Raw genomic sequence first — 23,155 nt, 5'->3', positions numbered from 1 at the left:
GTTTAATAGCATGCTGTTTAGTCTCCATGTGTTTGATTTCTTTGGGTTGTTTTTATTGTAGTTGATTTCCAGTTTTATGCCACTGTGGTCTGAGAAGATGCTTGATATGATTTCTTTTTTTTTTTTTTTAATATATTTCTTTATTGATTTCAGAGAGAGAGAGGGAGGGAGAGAGAGAGAGAAACATCAATGATGAGAGAGAATCATTGATCGGCAGCCTCCTGCACGCCCCCTATTGGGGATCGAGCCCACAACCCGGGCATGTGCCCCCGGCCGGAATCGAACCTGGGACCCTTCAGTCCGCAGGCCGACGCTCTATCCACTGAGCCAAACCAGCCAGGGCTGATTTCTATCTTCTTGAATTTGAAGAGACTTTGCCTATGTCCCAACATATGGTCTATCTTTGAAAATGACCCATGTGCACTTGAGAAGAATGTATATTCTGTGGCTTTGGGGTGAAATGTTCTGAAGATGTCAATTAATTCCATCTGGTCTAGTGAGTCATTTAGGATTGATGTTTCTTTGCTGATTTTTTGTTTAGAGGATTTGTCCAATGGTGATAGTGGGGTATTAAAGTCTCCTACTATGATTGTATTGCTGTCAATCTCTCCCTTGATATCCTCCAGGAGTTTTTTTATGTATTTGGGTGCTCCTGTAATGGGTGCATATATGTTTACCAGAGTTATTTCTTCTTGTTGGATTGCTCCCTTTAGTATTATGAAGTGGCCTTCCTTATCTCTTGTTATGTCCTTCAGTTTGAGATCTAATTTGTCAGATATAAGTATTGCTACCCCAGCTTTTTTTTCAGTTCCATTTGCCTGGAAAACCTTTTTCCATCCCTTCACCCTCAGTCTGTGTGCGTCTTTTTTTCTGAGGTGGGTTTCTTGTAGACAGCAGATATATGGGTCATGTTTTCTTATCCAATCCATTACCCTATGTCTTTTTATTGGGGCATTTAATCCGTTTACATTTAAAGTTATTATTGATAGGTACTTATTTGTTGCCATTCCTATTCTTTACACCTGTGTTCCTTCTTCGCTTCCTATTTCTTTTTTTTTTTTTACAGCAGACCCTTTAGCATTTCTTGCATTGCTGGTTTGGTGGTAATAAATTCCCTTAGTCCTTTTTTGTCTGTGAAGCTCCTGATTTCACCTTCAATTTTGATTGACAGCCTTGCTGGGTACAGTATTCTTGGATTCAGACCCTTCCTTTGCATGACTTTGTATATTTCATTCCATTCCCTTCTGGCCTGATGAGTTTCTGTTGAGAAATCAGTTGCTAGTCTGATGGGGGTTCCTTTGTATGTAACTTTCTGTCTCTCTCTGGCCGCTTTTAAGATTCTTACTTTGTCGTTGGTGTTTGCCAATTTAATTATAATGTGCCTTGGCATCGGTCTTTTGGGGTTCATTTTGCTTGGGACTCTGTGAGCTTCTTGGATTTGTGTGGGTTTTTTCTTCTCTATATCAGGGAAATTTTCTGTCATTATTTCTTCAAATAGGTTTTCTATTCCTTGCTCAGCTTCCTTTCCTTCTGGAACCCCTATTATGCGGATGTTGTTTTGTTTTGTGTTGTCCCAAAGTTCCCTTAGGCTCTCCTCCTGCCTTTTAATTTTTTTTTCTAGAAGTTGCTCTACTTGGGTATTTTTTCCCATCTTGTCTTCTAGCTCACTGATGCGGTCCTCTGCTTCTTCTAGTCTACTCTTGATGCTTTCTATTGAGTTCTTTACAGCAGCGATGTCATTTTTCATTTCTTCTTGGTTCTTCTTCATTTCCTCTTGGTTCTTGCTCATATTGTCGAATTTGTCTTCCATTCTTTTCAGCCACCTTATGACCATTTCTCTGAATTCTTTTTCTGGAAGGTTGCTTGCCTCCATTTCGTTTACTTCCTTTTCTGGTGATGCCTGCTTTTCTTTCATATGCGGGCTGTGTCTTTGTCTCCCCATGGTCTCTCTTCTCTGGGTGTCTGGTTATGTAGTTCTCTCTCTCCTGCGTCGATTTAAAGGCACAAAATACAGCACTACCAGGTACAACACACAAGGCACTGAACAGAAATGTATTCACGATATTAATAACCTCCAATAAAGGTGACCACCAGAGAAAGGCAAATTAGGGGATAGTAGAGAAAGAAGAAGAGGAAAAAGAAAGAAAGAAGAAGAAGAAAAAAAGGGGTGTCAAAATGAATTTGGGAAAAGGGAAAAAAAGAAGAAAAAAAAGTAAGAGAGACAAGAAAGAGACTAAGAGAGAAAGGGAAACAGACTATATATATTGGGGATAAAACTCCAATAGAACAATCACTTATCCCAGCAAATGGCAGCAACAACTACCTGGGGATTAATACAAACTACAACACCAACTAATATTGAGTGAGGCAAGGGAAAACAGAAGCACTAAACAAACAAAAAAATAAACAAAAGAAGAATAAGCAAAACAATCTCACAAAAAAGCATAAAAATTCGATATAATCTACATTCAAGCGAACAACAACAAAAGGACAGAGAGAAAAACAATTTTTTGGATAGTTAAGACAGCGAAGAGAGAGGTGTGTATGGACTTGGAGCAGGGGATTGGAGATTAGATGTATAAGTAGGGTGAAATTTTAAAAGGGGGTAAACAGAAAGAATAGGGAAAATCTAAAGCAGGAAAGGGGTAAGATAAACAGGACACTGAAAAGGGAAAAGTGAGGAAGAGAGTGATGGCATAAAGGTAGATTTGAGATAGAGTAAAATGATGCTAAAGGAAAGATAAAAATAGAATGTAGAACATTAATCCCAAAACAAAATGAAGAGAAAATAAAATGACACTTAAAAAAAAAAAAAGATAAAATAGCAGTAGTAATAATACGGATTGAAAATAAAAATGTAATCATTAAAAAGGTAAAATCAAGTGAGGAAAAAAATTAGTTTCTTGAGTAAAAGATGCAAAAAATGAAATTAAAAACATAAAAAATAAAAATAAAATGTGGAGTAGTGAAGGTCATTCACTTCCTCTGTTGTTCTGTTTGGCACGCCTGTTTCTCAGTCCAGACAGTATTGCAGTTCCCTGCGTTCCACTGCTCTTCAGTGATGTAAGCCAGTCCTGATTTTAAGCAGGCGGTGTGTCTTAATTCGTATTCCTTTATTTTTGATTACACAAGAGTCAATTTGTGATTCAGCCCCTGGGTGGCAGTGTTTCTGGATTGACTTCCGGGTTATCTATGGCCTCTCTAGGGAGTGTTAGAGCCTTCTTTCCCTGTGGCACTCACTACCGGTTTGTGGGAGTGGGCTGCCTCAGAGCTGGCTCTCCGATGGTCACTCCCCGCTCCGATCCCCAGGTTCCAGAAAAACAACTTTCCCCTGCAGTCTCCCAGGGTGTCCCCAACTGGGTGAACCTATGAATTGGGCTTAGTAATCAGAAGCAAGAATTTCAAGAGGAAAAAGCCCAAGTGTGCGCACTCCGTGGCTGCGCGTAAGTCTAGCACACCCCTGAAATTCTTAGGGTGTCCCTGCACTTCAGATCAAAATGGGTTGCTTTTTAGAGAGCCCTTCTGTTAGCAGCTCTGAGGACCCCCTTCCACATTCACAGATCACGCCAGCCCCAGCAGCCACCGATTTTTCTAGGCACAGACTTCCCTGGTCCTCCAGCTCCCGCAAAACGCGCGTTCCTCTCTCGCGCTGGGACCAGAGACCTCACCTTATCCTAGGCGAAATCTGACCTTTCCGTGGTGGAGTGTAGAGCTCCTCTGAACCCGTGTGTTTGTGCCAATTGGGGAGCGTTGTTCTGGGGCTCGCAGCTGTTCCGTGGGTGCCGCAGTTGTGGATTATCAGGCTTCCGATAAGCTCCACTTTCCGGTTCCAGATGGCGGCGACTCCGCGTCCAAGCCCGCAGCTCTGGGAGGGGACCCAGCCGCAGTGGGAGCTGCCAGGTCAGGGGAACCCCATCTAGCAGTCTCCCACCTTCTTCTGGAGTTCAGCTGTCCCCCAACTTGCCAACAAACACTCCTAGTGCGACCCTCAGCTGTTCTTTCTTTCTGCTCCGGGACAAGGCTCGGAACGCGTCTGTCTATTCTGCCGCCATTTTTCTCCCCCAACTTTCTCAGAATTCGTACCACTGTTTTTTAATCCATTCATCTACTGACACTTGGGCTGTTTCCAAATCTTAGCTATTGTAAATTGTGCTGCTATGAACATAGGGGTGCATATGTCCTTTCTGATTTCTTGGGATATATTCCTAGAAGTGGGATTACTGGGTCAAATGGGAGTTCCATTTTTACTTTTTTGAGGAAATGCCATACTGTTTTCCACAGTGGCTGCACCAGTCTTCATTCCAACTGCACAAGGATTCCTTTTTTTCCATATCCTCACCAGTACTTGTCGTTTGTTGATTTGTTGATGATAACCATTCTGACAGGTGTGAGATGGTACCTCATTGTCGTTTTGATTTGCATCTCTCAGATGATTAGTGACTTTTAAAAAATATATATATTTTATTGATTTTTTACAGAGAGGAAGGGAGAGGGAGAGTTAGAAACATCGATGAAAGAGAAACATCAATCAGCTGCCTCCTGCACACCCTTTACTGGGGATGTGCCTGCAACCAAGGTACATGCCCTTGACTGGAATCGAACCTGGGACCCTTGAGTCCACAGGCTGATGCTCTATCCACTGAGCCACACCGGTTAGGGCTGATTAGTGACTTTGAGCATGTTTTCATATATCTCTTGGCCTTCTGTATGTCCACTTTTGGAAAGTGTCAATTTAATTCCTTTGCCCATTTTTTGATTGAATTGTTTATCTTCTTTTTGTTAAGATGTATGAGTTCCTATACATTGTGGACATTAGGTCCTTATCGGATATAACATTGGCAAATATGTTCTCCCATCCTGTGGGCTTTCTTGTTTTGTTGATGGTTTCTTTTGCTGTGCAGAAGCTTTTTATTTTGATGTAGTCCCATTTGTTTATATTCTCCTTAGTTACCACTGCCCTAGGAGCTGTATCGGTAAAGATATTGCTACGACATATGTCTGATATTTTGATGGCTATGGATTCTACTAAGATTTTTATGGTTTCCCATCTTATGTTTAAGTCCTTTATCCATTTTGAGTTTATTTTTGTGTATGGTGTAAGTTGGTGGTCTAATTTCATATTTTTTTGCATGTATCTGTCCAATTTTCCCAACACCATTTTAAAAAAAAAATATTTTATTGATTTTTAACAGATAGGAAGGGAGAAGGATAGAGAGTCAGAAACATCGATGAGAGAGAAACATCGATCAGCTGCCCCCTGCACACTCCCCACTGGGTACGTGCCTGCAACCAAGGTACATGCCCTTGGCCGGAATCAAACCCGGGACCCTTGAGTCCGCAGGCCGATGCTCTATCCACTGAGCCAAACCGGTTAGGGCCCAACACCATTTATTGAAGAGACTGTCTTGACTCCATTGTATGCTCTTGCCTCCTTTGTCAAATATTAATTGAGCATAATGGCTTGGGTCAATTTCTGGGTTCTCTGTTCTGTTCCATTGGTCTATATGTCTGTTCTTGTGCCAGTACCAGGCAGTTTTGAAAACAGTGGCTTTGTAATATAACTTGATATCTGCTATTGTCATCCCTCCAACTTCGTTCTTCTTTCTCAAGATTGCTGTGTCTATTCGGGGTCTTTTTTTTATTCCATATGAATTTTTGGAGAGTTTGTTCTAGGTCTATGAAATATGCTATTGGTATTTTAATGGGGATTGCATTAAATCTATAGATTGCTTTGGGTAGTATGGACATTTTATTTTATTTTTATTTTTAAATTTCTTTATTAATTAAGGTATTACATATATGTCCTTATTCCCCCATTACCCCCCGCCTCCCATTCATGCCCCCACCCCCCTGTTGTCTGAGTCCATTGATTAGGCTTATATGCATGCATATAAGTCCTTTGGTTGATCTCTCCCCCTTACCCCCACTGTCCCCTACCTTCCCTGAGGTTTGACGTTCTTATTGATGTTTCTCTGTCTCTGGATCTATTTTTGTTCATCAGTTTATGTTGTTCATTATATTCCACAAATGAGTGAGATCATGTGATATTTATCTTTCTCTGCCTGGCTTATTTCACTTAGCATAATGCTCTCCATCTCCATCCATGTTGTTGCAAATGGTAAGAACTCCTTTTTTTACCACAGTGTAGTATTCCATTGTATAGATGTACCACAGCTTTTAATCCACTTATGTGCTGATGGGCACTTAGGCTGTTTCCAAATCTTAGCTATGGTGAATTGTGCTGCTATGAACATAGGGGTACATATATCCTTTCTGATTCGTGTTTCTAGTTTCTTGGGATATATTCCTAGAAGTGGGATCACTGGGTCAAATGGGAGTTCCAGTTTTAGTTTTTTGAGGAAACTCCAGTATGGACATTTTAATAATGTTGAGTCTACCAATCCATGAGCATGGTATATGCTTCCATTTGTTTATGTCTTTCTCTTATCTCTTTTTTCAATGTCCTATAGTTTTCTGAGTACAGGTCTTTTATCTCCTTAGTTCAATTTATTTATAGGTATCTTAATTTTTTTGGTGCAATGGTACATGGGATTTTTTAATTATTTCTCTTTCTTTTGAGTTTATTATTGGTGTACAAAAAAGCCATAGATTTCTGGGTATTAATTTTGTATTCTGCTACATCACCTAATTCTGGGACCCCTCGGGGGATGTCGGAGAGCTGGTTTCAGCCCAATCCCCGCAGGCCAGGTCGAGGGACCCCACTGGTGCACAAACCTATTCACCGGGCCTCTAGTTTTATTATAAGAACATTGAGAAATTGTTGAATACTTACCATGTTTCTACTTGTCCTGGGAGGGATTAGCCTAGTTTAAAAAATGAAGTTTCTGGTTTCCATCCAGTGCAAATATTTACAGGTTGGTACCTGCCCATTTTAGCTTTTCCTGTTCAGTCACTTCTTGTTTTTCCTATAGGTTATTTTTAAAGTAAACTTTCTAATGAAATATAAACAGAGAAAACTACAGATTCTAACTATACAGCTTGCGAGGATATGTAAAAAAAGGAACCCATGTGCACTGCTAGTGAGAATGCAGATTGGTGCAGCCACTGTGGAAAACAGTATAGAGTTTCCTCAAAAAAGTAAAAATGGAACTCCCGTTTGACCCAGTAATCCCACTTCTAGGAATATATCCCAAGAAATCAGAAACACTAATGGGATCTTGGTGAGACAGCAGCGGAGCCTTGCTCTCCAAGTCTTGCAATGCTGCCCAAGGATGACAAGAAGAGGAAAGATGCTGGAAAGTAGGCCAAGAAAGACAAACACCCCCATGAACAAGTCCAGGGGGAGGCCAAAAAGAAGAAGTCGACCAAAGGCTAAGTTTGGGACAAGCTCAATAACTTAGTCTTGTTTGACAAAGCAGGATATGACAAATTCTGTAAGGAAGGTCCCAACTATAAGCTTATAACCTCAGCTGTTGTCTCTGAGAGACTGAAGATTTGCAGCTCCTTTGCCAGGGCAGCCCTTCAGGAGCTCCTTAGTAAAGGACTTATTAAACTAGTTTCAAAGCACAGAGCTCAAGTAATTTATACCAGAAACACCAAAGGTGGGGACGCCCCAGCTGTTGGATAAATTTCTATAAGATTCAAAAGCAGGAAAAACTAATCTATGGTAATGGACATCAGAATAGTGGTTACTTTTGGGGATAGTGATTGGAAGGAGCTTAAGGGGGCTTCTGTAGGGGCTGCTGTAGGGCTGTAATGTTCTATTTCTTTTTTCTTTAATAAAGTTTTATTTTTCAAAATGTACAGCCGGTCAGACCTGTTGTTCATGAATCTTCTCCAACAGCTGGGGCATCCCCACCTTTGGTGTTTCTGGTGTAAATTACTTGAGCTCTGTGCTTTGAAACTAGTTTAATAAGTCCTTTACTGAGGAGCTCCTGAAGGGCTGTCCTGGCCAAGGAGCAGTGAATCTTCAGTCTCTCCGAGACAACAGCTGAGGCTATTGTGTTGTCTGTTGTAGTTCATTATTTATAATTATGTATAACAGGATATGTAAAAATTAAATTACAAAATTTTTATTAAAACGTTTCTTACATATCATTATATTGGCTGGGCCGCAAAAATATTCGTATTCAACAGCCTAGGCTGGATGCCTAGGTGGCAACTCTTTTTTTTTAAGTCAGCTTAAAAAATGTGCATGTCATAGTATTATGCTCTAATCAAAGTGTGAGAATAATAATGTCACATCATGCCTAGTCCTCTGACCTCCTACCAGCATATTGCATAAAATGAACTACTCGTAGTCTATATATGTGTGTGCATGTATGTGTGTATAGTATTTTCTTTACAACCCGGAATCACACAATATATGCAGTTCTCTATTCTGTTGATGGTCTTTCCCTCATTGAATAACTCATGGCGTCTTCAGGTAACTGCAGCAGCATCTCTGAAAAACCTTCCCTAACACCTGCAGTCTGGGTTTTGTGTCTTTCCTCCATAACATATGTCCCCTCTGCCATTTCTCTCTACTGTAGTTTTTTTAAAAAATTGATTTTCAGAGAGAGAAGAGAGAGAGAGGTCGATTTGTTGTCCTGCTTATTTATGCATTCATTGGTTGATTCTTGTATGTGTCCTGATCGGAGGTTGAACTGCAGCCTTGGTGTATTGGGACGATGCTCTAACCAACTGAGCTACCTGGCCAGGGCTCTCTATTGTATTTTTATTTACTAGTTTATCTCGATTAAAAGATCTGAATCGGCAGGCCCTCTAGTTCAATGCTTAATATACCGAAGGCACTCAATACACATTTGCTGAGCACAGGATTGAGTGGTAAGCTAGCTGGGAACAACCCAAAAACTATACAAATGAGGAGCACGATAAGGGGTGTGGTAATCAGACGTGGCTTATAGCTCTCATGCTTGAAGAGGAATTATTATAGCTGCTGTTGCTGCTGGAGGAAAGTTCAGCTACTCCACTAACTCCTTCTTTGTCCGGTAACATGACCAGCAAGAAGATAATTGCAGTGTTTGGAGCAACAGGTAAAAAACTTACTTTTAAAGTGCCTGCTGACTGCTTACTTTCCTGTCTTTTTGTTTTTAAAGTCAGAGCATGCCAGTGAGGGTGACTTTCCTGCCCTTTGGAGGAAATTAAGAAAAGTGTCCTATTGCTTGGATTTCTGATCTGGTAAAGGGGCTGGTGATTTTATTTGTCAGAAACGGTCTCAGCAGGACAAGGACAACTGACATATTCTCTCTTTCTCAGTCATGTGCTGACTTGGTATGTTTCATTTCACCATAAGCTATCCTCTGGAGACTGTTCTCCATTCACTTCCTGACAAGAGAAAGAAGCAAGTGGGGGTCTGTAGGGCATATCTGCGTGCCTAACCAATACCCCAGCCATTCTGAAAGGATGGAGGGGGTGGGGGTTAGGCAAGTGTGCTGAGTGACTTTTCTGGCTGGGTCAGCTGCCCCAGCCTTTTAACTTCCCTCCCTGATTTCAATCTTATCTCTTTTACAATCTGTTCTTTACAGCCAGATCCATCTTTGCAAAATGTTGATCAAATACCCATTCAATCTGTTCTCATTTCAGCCTCCTGATGATCCATTTGAAACTATCAGATCATGACATGCCTCTGCTCACAATCCTCCAACAACTGCCTCCCCCTCCCCCATCTCACTCCAAGTAAAATGCAAAGTCCAGCTAATGGGCCCCCATCTTTTACCCTCCCCTTTACTTGCTCAGGTGTTCCTCAAGTACACTCCCACCTTAAGTCCTTTGCATTGGCCACCCCCTCAGTCTCCAGCTACCTACACTGCTTCCTCCCTCATGTCACCCAAGCCTCTGCTCAGATGTCCCCCTTTCCATGAGCACTTTCCAGACCTCTATATTTAAAATTGCAGCTCCACTCCCCCTTGCTGTTATCTGGCTGCCCTTCCTGCTTGATTTTCTCCCTTACCGCTTGTCTTTCCACAGGAGAAGATAAGCTCTATGAGCAAAGGAATTTTGTCTAAAAAGAGGAAAGGACTAAAGCAGGGAGAAGAGAGAAATAAATTTGCAAAAATAAGCAGCCAGTTATGACATTGACTTTAGAAGGAGTTCTTACCTTTTGAGACAGCATGGATGGACCTGGAGATTATTATACTAAGTGAAATAAACCAGTCAGAGGAAGACAAACATCATATGATCTCACTTATATTTGGAATCTAATGAACAAAATAAACTGACAAAATAAAAACAGAAGCATGGTTATATGGAAAAACTAACAGTTGTACGAGGGGAGGGTGGGGAGGGAGGTGAGGGGACTAGATGAAAGAAGGTGAAGGGATTAGTCCAAAAACATCCTATATAATAAAAGAGAAACATGTAAATTGACCATACCTCTGTTACACTCCCCAGCCAATCAGGAGTGAGTATGCAAATTAACCCAACAAAGATGGTGAGTTAATTTGCATACACAGGCACTGAGCAGCCTGAGTCCCGGGAACATCCTCGGGACCCAGGCCGCTCCTAGCCTGTAGGCCCACATGCCCCCGGCCACTCTGGGCCTATGGGCGCCGGTGCCAGGCAGCGGCCCGGGTTCACGCCCCCAGCCCGGCACCCACAATGTGGGGCTGGCTGCCGGCCTCGGGGGCGTGCGGACCTGGTGGCTGCCGCGTAGCCCAGGGTCCGCATGCCCCCAAGCCCGGCGCCCACAACGTGGGGCTGGCTGCTGACCTTGGGCGTGTGCCCCCCCCCCCCGCCCCGAGCCACTGGGACACGCCCCTAGCCCAGTATACACAATGCAGGGGGTCCTCTGAGCATGAGCTGCAGAGGAAACACCTTTTCTTTTCTTTTTTAAAAAATATATGTTTTATTGATTTTTTACAGAGAAGAGGGGAGAGGGATAGACAGTCGGAAACATTGATGAGAGAGAAACATTGATCAGCTGCCTCCTGCACACTCCCCACTGGGGATGTGCCCCCAACCAAGATACATGCCCTTAAAGTGAATCAAACCTGGGACCCTTCAGTGTGCAGGCCGACACTCCATCCACTGAGCCAAACCAGTTTGAGTATAAATACCTTTTCTGACCACTCATTGGCTAAGCTCCCTGTACGCCGTCACTTGCAGTGTTCTTAGTAACATGGGTTATAAGAATCCAAGAAGGTGATCTAGGGTTTTTCCACCACACTCCTGGAGGAAAAAACAAAGGTCTGCTGCTGGAGGGGCTAAGAAATGTCATATTCTGCCCTAGCTGGTTTGGCTCAGTGGATAGAGCCTCAGCCTGCCAACTGCAGGGTCCAAGTTCAATTCTGATCAAGGGCATGTACCTAGGTTACAGGCTCCTCCCTGGCTGGGGCCCAGGTCAGGGCTCATGCAGGAGGCAACCAATCAAAGTGTCCTCACATTGATGTTTCTCTCTGTCTCTCCCTCTCTCTTCCACACTCTCTAAAAATCAATGGAAACATATCCTCAGATGAGGATAAAAAAAAAAAAGGAAATAAAGAAATGTCATATCCTATGAAAGACACATCTTGAAAATGCCTAAAGAAAGTTGTCATTTTTTCATGATGAAGGGACTGGAGTCTGTGTTGATGAAAACACCTTGGCGGCTAGGGTGGCTGGCAGTGGCTGCAGCAGCGGGGTGATGGGGCTGGCGCCTTCCCCTGATCAGCCCGGTTGCCTCCCGCAGAGGGAGGCCAGACTGTGGCTTAGGCACACTCCATGGGGAGCGGGCCTAAGCCATCAGTAGGACATCCCCTGAGGGCTCCCAGTCTTTGAGAGGGGGCAGGCTGGGCTGAGGGACCCCCCCAGTGCACAAATTTCATGCACCAGGCCCCTAGTCCTCCTATCTAATAAAAGAGTAATATGCAAATTAACCATCACTCTGCTACACCCACAAGCCACGCTGACCAGCCAATCAGGAGCAAGTATGCAAATTAACCCAACCAAGATGGTGGTTAATTTGCATATCCAGGAGCAGAGCGAAGATGAAGACAGCGTAGAAGAAGGAAGCCAAGCGTTGCAGAAGGGAGCGAAGTGGCAGAGAAGCAAGCAAGCGGGGCTGCAGAGAAGGGAGGGAAGCAGGTGGGGCGGGTGAGAAGGGAGGAAAGCAGACCACCGCAGGAAGCCCTATTGCAGGAATCTTCCTGCAACGGGCTTTTAGTATATACATAACACATAGACACAGATAACAGTGGGAAAGGGGGGTGGAGTAGGTGGAGGTAAGCAAAGGGAGGTAATGGAAATAGAAAGAGACTTTACTTTGGGTGATGGGTGCACTATGCAGTGTGCAGATGTTTTCTTGAGTTGTATACTTGAAACTGTTATAGCATTGTAATAAGCTAGGAAAATTCCAGGACAAGCGGAATAGGAAAACTAAGGTAGTTAAACCAAAGTTTGAGCCAAAGCAACCCCGCCTAGGCTCTCCTGTTGCTTCTTCTATGCCCTTCTTTGTTTCACCGGCCTAAGTACATTTTTGCTGTGGTCAATAAATTCTTGCTTGCTTTTCTACCCTGTGTCTCCTCATTGAAATCTTTCCTTCAAGAAGACAAGAACTGAGTGTTAGGTCCATGCCAAGAGACGAGAATTTAAGAAATAATTCATATGTTGAAGCCCTAGTGTCTAGTATCTCTGAATATGACTGTATTTGCAGATAGGGCCTTTGCTGAGGCAATTATATTAAAGTGAGGCCATGAAAGTGGTCCCTAATCCAGACTGATGTCCTTTTAAAAAGAGGAAATTTTGACACACAGACAAGCAGGAGGGGCTAGAGAGCACAAAGGAGGACACAGGGAGAAGGCTCTTCATCTGCAAACCAAAGGGAGAGATCTCAGGAGAAACCAACATAGCAACACCTTGATCTTGGGCTTCTAGCCTCAGAACTATGAGAAAATATATTTCAGTTGTTTAAGCCACAATCTGTGGAATTTTTTTATGGCAGGCTTAGCAAACTAACATAGCCAACAAATATTTTTTATTGAATTTGTATAGATGTGTATATAATAGTTTTAAAAGTCTAATAGTCCTAAAAGCCTTATAAAGAAATCCAGCAGACCCTGCTCTACCCCTTTCCACATTTAACTCTTCTGTTTCTATTGGTATTTATCTCCATATTTCTAAATAATGCGATAATAAGCTATTTCTTGATTTTTCAATGTTAGATAATATTTATTGTCTTTAGCTCTCCTATATCATCAGTCCCAAATACATACTTCCTTTTTGCTCATCTTCCCTAGATAGTTTAAAACAATTTGTATATGGATGATGGACTAATATGGACTCTTATAGTGACTATGTCATTATTGTTCATACTTGACCCATATGGTGTGCACTTTCTTTTCTCACCTAATTTCTTGTTTTCCCTGAAATTAGTAATTGTCTTAATTTTTTATTTGTTTAGTTTTCTTTCTACCTATCACTCATCTTTTTCTCTAATCTCTCCAGTGAAGCTGGATGATTTATCTCAAAATGAGGAAACACATCAATTAACCTCTTAGTTCTGTTTTTTTCTTTCCATGGAGACCTCCCTGGAATGCTACCTTTTTTTTCTTTTCTTTTCTTTCAAGCTTCCTAGGATTTCCTTCCCCATTATTCTAATAATTCTCTTTGCCTTTTTCCTGGGTTTGGTTTCTATTTCCTGGGTTCTTTTTGTTTGCTTTACTTTGTCATTTTGCTGGAGCACACCCTCCAGTGGCTTACAGAAAACGTGTACATAAGCGTTATATTTTTGAGACCTTGAGTGTCTGGAAATGTCTTTATGTAGTATGTTTAGAATCAATTGATCATTTGTTTAGGTGTAAAATTCTGGAAAGAAGTTAATTTCTCTTCTAAATGACATTACTCCATTGTTTCCAATGTTATAAGGAAATCTGGTGCTATTTTTATCCCTCACCTTTGAATTGCCTACCCTTCTGCCGAAGTTTGCAAAATATTTTTATCCCCAGTGTTCTGAAATTTCACAATTATGTAAATAATGTAAGATTTAACTTATTCATTGGGCTGGGCACTCAGTGGCCCCTTGATCTGGTAGCTCATTTGATATCCTTGAACTCTGGGAAATTATCTTCTTTGGTAATTCCATATGTCCATTTTCTCTAGTCTCTCATTCTGGAATTCCCCCTGGCTTGATCCTCTATTTTCTCCTTCCTGTTTTCCATTTCTTTTTAATTTTGAGAGATTTCTCCAACCTTTTCGATGGAAAACTTATTTCTGCTATAGTATTTTAAATTTCTGAGAGCTTCATCTTCTCTTCTGAATGCTCTCTCTCCTGCCTCCCTCTCCCTTTTTATTGGTACAGTATGCAGATGTAGTGTTCTGAATGCAAAAATCTTTCTCCAATCTCTGAAGACATTAATGCTTTAAAATTTTTCTTCTGCTTACCTTTATCAATTTGTTTATTTTGGTTTTGCTGGAGACTTTCTTCAAACATCTGGTGACCTTTGGCTGTGTGTTCATATTTACTACTAGAGCACTAAACTTCAACCAAAGCTCCTTGTGCAAATGCAGAGCTCATTGATGGCAGACCCTATAGGGATATATGTGGTGCATCAGTTGGGGTTTCACATGAAACAAGTGCCACACTCTTTCAGAGAAGCCAAGGAAAATAAAGGTTGAAAGGGAATAGACCAATAATGAATAAGTAAGCAATAGGAAGAAGGAGCAGAGGGCAGGAGAGATGACCAAAACCCAGGGAGAGTAGCAACATGGAGATAGCCACCTTTCTTCCTGTCCTTGGATTTCCTGCTGATGATGCCTCTTGTTGGCCAGACCAAACCTGAGAGTATGAAGAGAGCCCATTGATGGAGTCCAATACAGGTCAACCTCCCAGGGCACTAAGCAGGGTGTGGAAGGTGAAGGTAGATCTGAAGGCTGAAAAACATATTCAGGACGATATCCAAACAGTTTGATAGAGGATCCCAAATGTTAGTAACCCAGCACAGTACCTGGCATATATCACAGAGTATTCAATAAATATTTGTAGAGTACATAAATTAGGAAAGTAATGAAAGTAATGATCATATCATCAATGACTTTGAATGCCATAAAAAAGAAACTTATGCAAGTTTTCAACTTAAAAATAAAATAGGAAGCTCTTTTAAAAGAAAATTTTGTGAAGAACCTCAAAATAAAATATATAACCAGATAAAAATAGATTTTCCCAGTTGAATCTGGGCTACAGGGTCTGGCACCCTGCTCACTTGGCCTCATTGTTGTTGGGGAACACACGAGACTTGGTTGGAAAGTTTGTAAGGAGGACATTCTGAGAAAAGGGAAGTGTGTGGAAGGCCACCTGCCCTGTTTATCAGAATTCCAACTTAGGGGAGACTTAGGGGAGTGTTGAAGGTGGAGCCCCTAATTATTCCTTGACCTTTCCAAACAAGTCTGTGAATGTGCAGACCCCTGGGTGTTTACTGGAATCCTTACACCTAATCTTTGGGTGCCCTTGCCTTGAGGACAATGCAAGCACATGTGTCCTCCCAAGATTACTCACCCTATTGATTGTATCTAAAGATAAAAATTCCAATAAAAGCTTAATGAGGCAGGCAATCGAGGCTGCCTGGTTGCTATAGCCAGGCCATACCTTAGCCTCTCTTTCACAGCAAATGTGTGTCAGAATAATCCATTCATCTGTCACTCAGGCTCTGCTGGCCAGCCCTGGCAAGGTGGTGCCCTGCGTGAGGAGCCCCAGCAATTGTTACCTCAGGCCTCTCCCATTCTTTCTCTGCCACATGGACTTTTCAAAGGTGCCTCTGACACGGCGGTGAGAAACCTAGTTTGAAAACCACTGTTGCAAAAATGGGAATGCCTCCTGAAATAGTTATTATAACAGCTGTACTCTGAATAGTGGTACTTCCTGACCAGCTATTTTTTAGTGAACATTCCTCCTGAACCTTCCTCTGTTTCTTCTTCTCCAACACTGCAGGATCTCAAGGTGGCTCTGTGGCCAGGTCCCTTTTGGAGAGCAAAAAGTTTGCTGTAAGAGCAGTGACCAGGAATGTGACTCAACCAAACGCACTGGTGCTCCAGGAACTTGGTGCTGAAGTGGTAAAAGGGGACCTGAATGATAAATCATTGGTGGAGGCCGCCTTAAAAGATGCCTATGGGGTCTTCCTAGTGACCAACTACTGGGAACATCACAGCAAAGAGGAAGAAGTGTGTCAGGTGGGAACACCTTTGAGCCCTTTCCTCTTACTCTTCCTGGCTGCTCTGCCCTCCCTTGAAGGGGGTGGGCCTTAAGTCTGAGCAAAAATTGCCTCACTCCACAAAATCTCTCTGGTATTTATGAAATATATGTACTTGAAGTATTTCTTTGATTGTGAAGTTAGTGTTCTATAGCACATGTCCATATCTCAAGACCATGGACATCTGAGGATGACTGTGCAGTGGAGCCGGTCATTTGTCTGTAGATGGCATGTGAAGGGTACCCCACAAATTAAGGTAACTCTGAAGTGAAAGGAAAGAACAAAAATGTAATGAGTATATTTTTACTTCTGGCAGAGAATTTGGGGAGAAATTAATAATGGGTACATAGAAAAAGAACTAAAGCAAATAAACCCAAAGTGATTAACAAAGGGAAAATAAAAGTTTGTAGAAAAAATAAATTTAACCATAGAATATTACTTGGTTCAAATTCAGCTGTGTGGTAGGCACTGTTTTTTGATCTAGCCCAACATATGATATTGGGAATAAGAGAAAAAGGGAATTGCATATATGTGTGATGGTGGTGTTTGGCTGTGTGTGTCTGAGAGAGAGAAAGAGAGAGAGAGAGCGAGAGAGCACATTAAAGATAAGGACTCGCCGAAACCGGTTTGGCTCAGTGGATAGAGCGTTGGCCTGCGGACTGAAGGGTCCCAGGTTCGATTCCGGTCAAGGGCATGTACCTTGGTTGCGGGCACATCCCCAGTGGGGGGTGTGCAGGAGGCAGCTGATCGATGTTTCTCTCTCATCGATGTTTCTGGCTCTCTATCCCTCTCCCTTCCTCTCTGTGAAAATCAATAAAATATATTAAAAAAAAAAAAGATAAGGACTCATCTTTCAGAGTAAGAATTTAGTAGATGATATCTTAAACTGAAAAAAATCAAGCATTAGTAGTGCAAACATGTTATTTAGAAATAAACAGCTAAAAGAGATTAAAGTGGTTATTTCTTGAGAGCAGTTATCAGCATGAGGGCTCAGGGAATATCCTAATATATAAAAACCCTGGGTCCGTCACATCCGCAATGACCAGGAGGTTCAACCAATCGGAACTCAGTTCGTCAGTCAACGCTGGTTCGCCCTGGTGACCCAGAACTTACTGCTACAGCTGCAGGCACGGTGACCCAGCACTGACTGCTGAGGGGGCTGCAAATCAGGCCTGGAGAGAGGCCTGAAGAGAGAAGCAGGGTCTGATCCATCTCCTCTTTGGCAGCTGTTGACCATCACTGGCCTCTCCCTTTCCTGGCCTGGTCAGCAGCCGTGCCTCCATTTCTCTCCAGGCCTCCACTGGGGCTGCTGATCAGCCCCACCTTTCTGATCAGGCCCTGTTCATAAGCCCAGAGACGCTGACTGGCATAGAAACTGACCAATCAGAACCAAATCTGGGTCAATGGTAAGGAGCTAATGACTGCCTAGGAGGCAGAGCTTTTGACGCTGACTGGCATAGAAACTGACCAATCAGAACTAAATCTGGGTCAACTGTGAGGAGCCAATGGCTGCCTAGGCGGTGGAGCTTTTGATACTGACTGGCATAGAAACCGACCAATCAGAAACAAATTGGCTGGCAAAGGAGGGCAGTTGGGGGTGAGATCAGGCTGGCAGGGGAGGGCAGTTGGGGGGAACCAGGCCTGTAGGGGAGGGCAGTTGGGGGCCATCAGGCCAGCAGGGGAGAGCAGTAGGGGGGGACCAGGCTTGCAGGGGAGGGTAGTTGGGGGCAACCAGGCTGGCAGGGGAGGGCAGTTGGGGGCGATCAGGCTGGTAGGGGAGCAGTTAGGAGTTGATCAGGCTGGCAGGCAGAAGTGGTTAGGGGCAATGAGGCAGGCAGGCAGGCAAATGGTTAAGAGCCAGCAGTCCTGGATTGTGAGAGGGATGTCCACAGGGATCGGGCCTATACCAGCAGTCAGACATCCGCCGAGGGGTTCCAGATTGGAGAGTGTGCAGGCTGGGCTGAGGGACACACCCCTCCCCCCGCACAGTGCACGAATTTCGTCCACCTGGCCTCTAGTCTTTGTCATTATAAGTTCAATCCCTCCCCCTGCCTTGACAGTACTATTTGAAATGATATATGTGTATAAATTGGAAAAATGTGAAGATTACATTTTTAAAATGTAATTGATGGGATCAGTCTTTTACAGAAATGACATAATTCAAAGAATTAAGAGCAGGAGTGAGCCATTTCAGGAATGTCTGTTAAATTAATTATACCATTTATAGCTTGTCTTTTAGTGATAAACTTTGGAAGAACTCCTATTAGGAACTCTGGGTTCTAATTCTTATATTTACTTACTATGAAACCCAGGAGTACAAAGTCACTTCTCTGCTCACTTACTACCTGTACTAAACCAGATTAATTATGTCTTCTCTACTTGCTACATGGGGTTTTATAAGGAAAAAAGAGAAGGAAACAGTGGAAAGAAAAAAGAGAGGGAGAGAAAGAGGAGAGAGAGAGTGATGGGGAAAATAAGACATTTTTTGAGGGATTAGTAGTCTGAATCTGTGCCAGTAACCTAATGTACATTCTTGATCGCCTATAATTAGTTCACTGCCCCTTTCTCCACAATCTGGTCTTGCAAGACCGGTTTACCTAAGTACTACTCCCATTTTACAGAGGCCATAAACCATGAACAACCCTCAGAGGGGGTTATCAGCGCTGGCGCCAGGCCAGGCATTTAGGTGTGGTCTCACGGCCCCCATCCCAACACATTGGGCTTTTTGCAAAGCCCGCAAAAGGTCCCAAAGTCTCATCCCATATTGGGGGGACAAAGAAACCAAAGGGTATAAAGGGAAAGCTTCCTCCATATTGGTTTGCTCAGGATTTAGAGAGAAACAGTCTCCCCTGCATCCTGTACCAGCACATGCGAAACATCTGAAAATAAATGGGTATTTCCTTTGCTTCCGGTACTCCTGTGTATTTTTCGGTCGCCTGGTAAATTCTGTAACAAGAGATAGAGAGAAGAGAGAGATGAAGGTGCTTTAGAAAATTTGGAATTGAAATACAAAAAAGAGAATATGTGTGTGTGTGTGCGCGAGAGAGAGAGTGTGTCTTTATTATGCCTTCAATATCCAAATGGTGTGCAGATATAATTAATTACCAGAAAACATTATTACACTGTATGAATATTGTTTTCTCAGGTATCCCTGAGGCTCATATATAAATAAATATGGCATTTGATCCAAAGATACTGATAGCCTAGACTCTAGAGCAGCCGTGGGCAAACTACGGCCCGCGGGCCGGATCCTGCTGTTCTATCCGGTTCTCTTGCTCTCCCCTCCGCTCCTTTACTTTGACTTTATATTAGTTCACACAAACACTTCATCCATGCTTTTGTTCCGGCCCTCTGGTCCAGTTTAAGAACCCATTGTGGCCCTCGAGTCAAAAAGTTTGCCCACCCCTGGGATAGAGGAAGAGACCAGATGTTCCTGCCCGTTCCCACCATGCTGCCTCTTAGCTTCTGATGACGTTCAGTATTGTGACATGGTGGAGCCTCTGCCCACCAATACTGGTGGCCTCTCAGATGGTAACTTGAATATATTTTGATGCTGGAAGAGCTCCCTCTCTATGGAGGACAATAAGAAAAGGAAGGGGGGAAGAGAAAGGAGCACTTGCCTTCCTGTCCATATGCAAATACAGCGATCTATATAAAGAATTTTCTTTGTTCCTTAGGGAAAGCTGGTGGCAGATGTCAGCAAGCGCCTGGGTCTGAAGCACGTGGTGTTCAGCGGCCTGGAGAACGTCAAGCGTCTGACCGGAGGGAAGTTGGCAGTTGATCACTTTGATGGGAAGGGAGAGGTGGAGGAGTATTTCTGGTCCATTGGTGTTCCCATGACCAGCATCCACTTGGCAGCTTACTTTGAAAACTTCCTCACTTTATGGAAGCCCAAGAAAGCCTCTGATGGAGATTACTACACCTTGGGTAAGTGGAATTTGTAGTGAAAGTTGACCAGACACCTGCTGTCCTCCCTTCCTCCTCCTTTGCCCCTTCCTCCCTCTTTTCAGTGGACATATATCACAGAGCACCTCTGTGTGAAGTGCTGAGAGGGATACAATATTGTTTTAAACTTCACAGAGAATGGGTTCTTGGACTGGAAACACAAAGGACTTTACTTCCAGTCTGAACAATCGGATGCTCTTTATACAAATGGTTAGCTATGCGACCTCAAACCTTAATTTCCTCAAGTCTAATGGAAAAGTTGGACAAGATGATTTTTTTTTTAATCCTCACTCGAGGATATTTTTCCATTGATTTTTAGAGAGAGTGGAAGGCAGAAGGAGAGACACACAGAGAGAAACATCAATGTGAGAGAGACATATGGATTGGTTGCCTCCTGCATGCACCCTGACCAGGGCTGGGGATCAAGGCTGCAACGGAGGTATGTGCCCTTGACCTGAATCAAACCCAGGACCCTTCAGTCCGTGGGCCGCTGCTCTATCCACTGAGTCAAAGGGGATAGTATAAGGTGACTTCTAAGGTTCCTTCTAGCTCATCCATCTGACCTATGGTAGCAACAGGGAAAACATGCTCCTCTTGACCTGAGTCCCATGGTCAGAATCCCTAGAGGGGCCCTCACTCTCCAGAGAAAGAGTCTGATTCTGAAGGACTGGGCTGGGGCCAGGAGTGCTATAGTTTTAACAAGGATTCCTAATAATTCCAATGCTTCCAGTCTACTTGCTGGACTTCCTCTGCCCTTTGGAGACATTTTCTTTGTCCACAGTCCTAAGTGGCTCTGTGGGGTGGAGGAACTATGAGAGTATCAATGGCAGCAATTCAGTCTTTTTTCCTTGGCACATAATTAAGACTTATCAGAGGCATAACTAGTGACAGTCAAAGTCAATCTGGAACACCTGCCATACAACAGATGACTTGGGTCATATTTCAACAAGTGACCGCCTTTCTTCCTATGCCTTTACCAGGTTAGAGAAGCCAGCTCAGTGACATTTCCCAGGTCCTGAACTAGGGCATTGTAATCTCTTGGTTAGATTGGCCTGTACGAAGAGGTGATGACTTCAACTTCTTCTGGTACCCAGTCCCATCTGGGGCTCCAAAGTCTGTATAACCCCGTCTTTGGTATTCCTGAGACTCAGGTATCATTCCCCACTATAGGAATAGCTAATATTTACTAACCACTTAGTAGGGGCCTGGCACTGCACTATTTACCTTCACTTCACAGATGAGGAAACTTAAGTAATATAGATTAAGTAACTTTCCAAAGATCACTAATAAGGAAGACCAGGACGTGGACCCTGGATGTCTTACTCCGGAGCCATAGTCTTTACCACTGTCCCATAGTTGCTTTGAATCTCATCTGAAGACCTTCAACTCTCAAACAAAACAAGCCTCCAAGTCAGATGAGACTTAGCAAAGAGTGCCTCAAGGAGCTTAAACTGCTTTACAAATAGAAAATACAATTAGAATTTAATCTGAGCAGGCAATGTGCCCACCAAGAAATTGCGACAGGAAGGTAATTTTGCTACAAAAGATTAAATGTGATATTTAATCCCTGGCTGCTAAGCCTGAGGTCACTTTTACACTGGATTGAAATTCAGAGACCTTGATTCTTGTCCAGGCCTGTTGTTTCCTAGCTGTGAGGCAGCAGGCAAGTCAGTAGACTTAGTTTCTTCATTAAAAAAGAAATCTTAATTATTGAAAGTATTACATATGTCCCCCTTTTTCACCCATTGACCTCTTCTAGCCCACCCTCACCCTCCACCCCAGGCCTCCAATAACCCTGTTGTCTGTGTCCATGGGTTATGCATATATGCATACAAGTTCTTTGGTTGATCTCTTCCCACCCACCCTCCCCACCCCCACCTTCCCTCTGAAATTCCACAGTCTGTTTCATGCTTCTATGTCTCTGGATCTATTTTGTTCATCAGTTTATTTTGTTCATTAGATTGCACATATGAGTGAGATCATGTGATACTTGTCTTTCTCTGACTGGCTTAATTCGCTTAGCATCATACTCTGTAGGTCCCTCCATGCTGTCTCAAACAGTAAGAGATCCTTTCTTTTTTACTGCTGCAGAGTATTCCATGGTGTAAATGTACCACAGCTTTTGTATCCACTCATCTACTGATGGGCACTTAGGCTGTTTCCAGATCTTAGCTATTGTAAATTGTGCTGCTATGAACATAGGGGTGCATACATTCTTTCTGATTGGTGTTTCCAGTTTTTTAGTATATATTCCTAGAGTGGGATCACTGGGCCAAATGGCAGTTCCATATTTAATTTTTGGAGGAAACTCCATACTGTTTTCCATAAAGGCTGTACCAGTCTGTACTCCCACCAGCAGTGTACTAGGGTTCCCTTTTCTCCACATCCTCGCCAGCACTTGTCATTTGTTGATTTGTTGATGCTAGCATTCTGACAGGTGTGAGGTGATACCTCATTGTTGTTTTAATTTGCTTCTCTCTGGTGATCAGTGACGTTGAGCATTTTTTCTTATGTATCTTGGCCATCTGTATGTACACTTTGGAGAAATGTCTGTTTTAGTCCTTTGCCCATTTTCAAATTTGATTGTCCTTCTTTTGTTAAGTTGTATGAGTTCATTATATATATTTTGGATATTAACCCTTTATCATATGTATCATTGCCAAATATGTTCTCCCATACAGTGGGCTCCCTTTTCATTTTGTTGATGGTTTCTTTTGCTGTGCAGAAGCTTTTTATGTTGATATAGTCCCATTTGTTTATTTTCTCCTTAGTTTCCTTTGTCCTAGGAGATGTATCCATAAACATAATGCTGTCAATATCTCCCTTAAAGTTCTCCAGCAGTTTTTTTTAATATATTTAGATGCTCCTATATTGGGTGCATATATGTTACCAGGGTTATATCCTCTTGTTGGATTGATCCCTTTAGTATTATGTAGTGACCTTTATTGTTTCTTGTGATGGCCTTCATTTTGAAGTCTATTTTGTCAGGTATGAGTATTGCTACCCCAGCTTTTTTTTTTCATTTTCATTTGCATGGAAATTTTTATTCCATTCCTTCACTCTCATCCTGTGTGAGCCTTTTGTTGTGC

General features: G+C 42.8%; 1 protein-coding gene and 1 pseudogene across 2 annotated transcripts in view; both read left to right on the top strand.

Annotated features, from left to right (window-relative positions):
• The first annotated feature begins 7,219 nt into the window (after nt 1–7,219).
• LOC308241288 (small ribosomal subunit protein eS25-like) lies at nt 7,220–7,588 on the top strand (annotated as a pseudogene). The gene has a single exon. The product of its transcript is annotated as a small ribosomal subunit protein eS25-like (transcript).
• A 1,368-nt stretch (nt 7,589–8,956) lies between these two features.
• LOC308241287 (nmrA-like family domain-containing protein 1) overlaps nt 8,957–23,155 on the top strand; it is a gene marked incomplete at both ends in the record, with an annotated part of 28,775 nt that continues 14,576 nt past the window's right edge. The window contains 3 exons of the mRNA XM_080654698.1: nt 8,957–8,996; nt 15,863–16,101; nt 19,799–20,048. Coding sequence (XP_080510824.1) covers nt 8,957–8,996; nt 15,863–16,101; nt 19,799–20,048 — 529 coding nt within the window. The remainder of the gene's footprint in view (nt 8,997–15,862; nt 16,102–19,798; nt 20,049–23,155) is intronic.

This window comes from Plecotus auritus (genome assembly GCF_963455305.1).
Source record: "Plecotus auritus genome assembly, chromosome: 2".
Taxonomy (NCBI): Eukaryota; Metazoa; Chordata; class Mammalia; order Chiroptera; family Vespertilionidae; genus Plecotus; species Plecotus auritus.
This window is presented reverse-complemented; position numbering and strand designations above follow the sequence as displayed.